Raw genomic sequence first — 2971 nt, 5'->3', positions numbered from 1 at the left:
TATTCCAAGGTTTATGTATCCTCTATTATAGAAAACCCAACCCAAAACAATTTAAAGTTATGCTTTCTGGAGTTTTCTTTCCCATTCGTTAAATTTGACGGTAAGATACTTTATGGTTATTTTAATGTTGATACTCGGTTTGACTTTGCATACTAGGTGGACACTATGTCACTAATTCATGGCTAGAGACTACAATTTGACTGGTGGCGCATATATCAGTATATGAAGCTTATGTAGTCATAATAGGACATGCTAAAAACTATGAAATTATATCTCTGTGCTCTTTGTTTGTGCATACTCATATATATTATTTCATGAGAAACCATTCATGATTATTAATAAAAAATTGTTTACTATTTAGTTTATATTTTATACTTAAATTTCCGCAGCAAAGCGCGGGGATTTGTCTAGTTGATTCATGAAATCGTGGGAGGGGTTCACATGTCAATCATGTCATGATCAAAGCGTCCAAGATCTCTGTTCAAAACATGCATGTTGCATGCATCACTTTATTATCCCAAATACAAAGGACATTGGCTGACAGCGCAGTTACATGATGTACACGAACAATTCCGTTGTCGAGAATCGAACAAAGGAATAACAAAAGAAAGGACAACAATGTTTGCATAACGCGCAATGAAAGAATTGCCATGCATGAACGTAGACAAACATTCATGCACTTAGTAGTAGTTGATGGCCCGGCAGTTCTTCCTGATCTGTCCCTGGTCGCCGGTCTTCACCTCGATGCCGGCCATCTTCACCATGGCCTTCTCGAACCTGTCCTCCCACCATCCGGGGATGTTGGCATTGTCCACCACCATCCTCGCCGTCCCCTCTGACGTCAGGAGCGCCGCATCGGAGGTGAAGAGCACCGTGTGCGACAGCACGTTGTTGTAGTACTGCCTGTCCAGGTCGTTCGGGGTCACTACGTCCTGCATCACCGTGGGGTCGTTGCCGCCCGGGGTGGCGTCAGAAGGGCACTGGCCACGCAGGAATGCGGCGAGGCCACTGTCGATGTCGGAGGAGACGTTGAGGCGGTCGGGGACGAAGGCGGAGCAGTGGGAGCGCCCGATGGTGTGTGCGCCAGAGAGGATGACCAGGTCCTCCGCGTCGAGGCCCTTGACAACGAAGCTGTCCACGAGGTCGCTGAGGTTAGACGTGGGTGGGACGAGGAACTTGACCGGCTCGGAGGCATTGGAGAAGGTGCCGTCGCGGCGGCCGGACGGCACCTCGAAATCCACCTTGCCCCCGCTCAGGATGCAGGACGCGTCGCGGGCCGAGAAAGCGATGATGTCGGCGCAGGAGACAACGCCCGGGCAGGCCGCCTCGAGGGCGTCCTTGATGGCATCGATCAGCTCGAAGCCGCGCAGGGAGGGATTGTTGGGCGCGCTGAGCTTCTCCGGCGTCGGGCTGAACAGGGTCGGGTCCAGGAGGACCGAAGCATCACAACCCTAGGTGACCACCGACGATTCGGCAAAATCAATCAACTATAAAAGTATGCATGTTTGCATTGTATTGTTGAGGCAATCATTAACTGGTAGCTGCTTGGTTGCCTGGTGAGTTGTGGATTAGTAGGCTAATTAATTGGCAAGTAAATCGGCCATTTAATCAATTAATTAACCGATTTACTAGTTTATCGGCTACTCGATGATCCTACGAGTAGGGACTAATCGGCAAGTTAACTAGTTAATCGGATAAATTCTTGAATTTCTTGCAGTGAGTAGTACGTACCTCGACAAAGCAGTCGTGGAAGAGCATGCGGATCATGGCGGCACCATTGCCAGGGTTTTGGGAGATGGCCTCCATCATGACGCCCTTGACGATTGCCTCCGCTTGGGGGCACCTGTCATGGTAGAACCCGATCTGCAGAGGGCTGGCCTGGCACCCCACGGCGAGGAGCAGCAAAGCACACGCCACCAGAAGGTACAGCTTCTCAGCACCAGCAGCAGCCATTGTTTCAAGCTAGCTTGAGTTCTTGAGTAAGACAAAAGAGAGAGAAGAGGGAGGTGATCGATCAGTGCCCGGAGAATGCCTGCTGCTATAGTTCCAGCAGGAAGCTGCTTATATAGGCGAGCATTCGAAGACCTAGCCAGCCTTATTGACAATGATTTTTTCCGATCTTTCTTGCTTCGTTGGAACGTTATTACACCGGCCGGTAGTTGCCACCGCTCGTCGTTCAATTGGCTCACCCAGCTCCTGACAACCCAGTGGCACCCAAAACAATCTCACAGGGCGTCAGTGATGATATGATACACAAATAAGGAGTAACAAACAGTAGTTCACTGACCCTGATTTCTTCAGAAAATGAGCTCACTAACCCTGATGGTTACATTCGGCTTGTTGACTTGGCTGATGTACATATGCATGAACCGGTCATGTGTAAGCTAGACCTAGACTGGAGCTAGCCAGTATTTTGTAGTTATAGTACCTAGATCAGGCAGCTGATTGACGGGGACGCATGTTTTTCCGGCCGTTGAGAAGTCAATCATCAAGTTAATTAAGAACGTTTCGTTTGTCCGTGTGTGTGCTTCGTGTTTCAAATCCGTAGTGCCAGAAATTTCCTGGGAGCATTAACTAATAATTCCTTGGTAGCAACAGCCTAACAGGTAGATGATCGATGTAACGGGTGTGATCTGCTGGAAATCATTTTATGTTATGATTTGTGGAAGATTGAAAACATGAAAATCAAGCTCAGCGATCAACGCCAATTTATGCAGTATGTAGTTTGTAGTTTGTTTTCTTCTCGCTTTTTTTTGCGACCGATTTTGTGTGTGTTTGTTTCTGTGCCTTTTTTGGGCTGGGTTTTGTGTGGTTTTGGTCTTCTCATTTTCTTAATTTTAATTTTCATCAACTTTTTCTCTTTTCAAATTCGTGAACCTTTTCAAATTCTGGAACTTCTAGCTTGTTAACTTTTTTCAAAACTTTCTTTTTTTTGAATTGCACAAATTTGTCTTTTGAATTTTACAAACCT

General features: G+C 47.0%; 1 protein-coding gene across 1 annotated transcript; it reads right to left on the bottom strand.

Moving 5' to 3' along the window:
* Positions 1 to 476: 476 nt before the first annotated feature.
* LOC123494750 (peroxidase 2-like) lies at positions 477 to 2040 on the bottom strand. The gene is made up of 2 exons (XM_045231028.2): positions 1732 to 2040; positions 477 to 1451 (listed from the first exon to the last, which is right to left on the bottom strand). The coding sequence occupies exons 1-2, from the start codon at positions 1951 to 1953 to the stop codon at positions 681 to 683; spliced, it is 993 nt and encodes a 330-aa protein (XP_045086963.2). The 5' UTR covers positions 1954 to 2040; the 3' UTR covers positions 477 to 680.
* Between the last annotated feature and the right edge of the window lie 931 nt (positions 2041 to 2971).

The sequence above is a fragment of the Aegilops tauschii genome, chromosome 7 (assembly GCF_002575655.3).
Source record: "Aegilops tauschii subsp. strangulata cultivar AL8/78 chromosome 7, Aet v6.0, whole genome shotgun sequence".
NCBI lineage: Eukaryota > Viridiplantae > Streptophyta > Magnoliopsida > Poales > Poaceae > Aegilops > Aegilops tauschii.
This window is presented reverse-complemented; position numbering and strand designations above follow the sequence as displayed.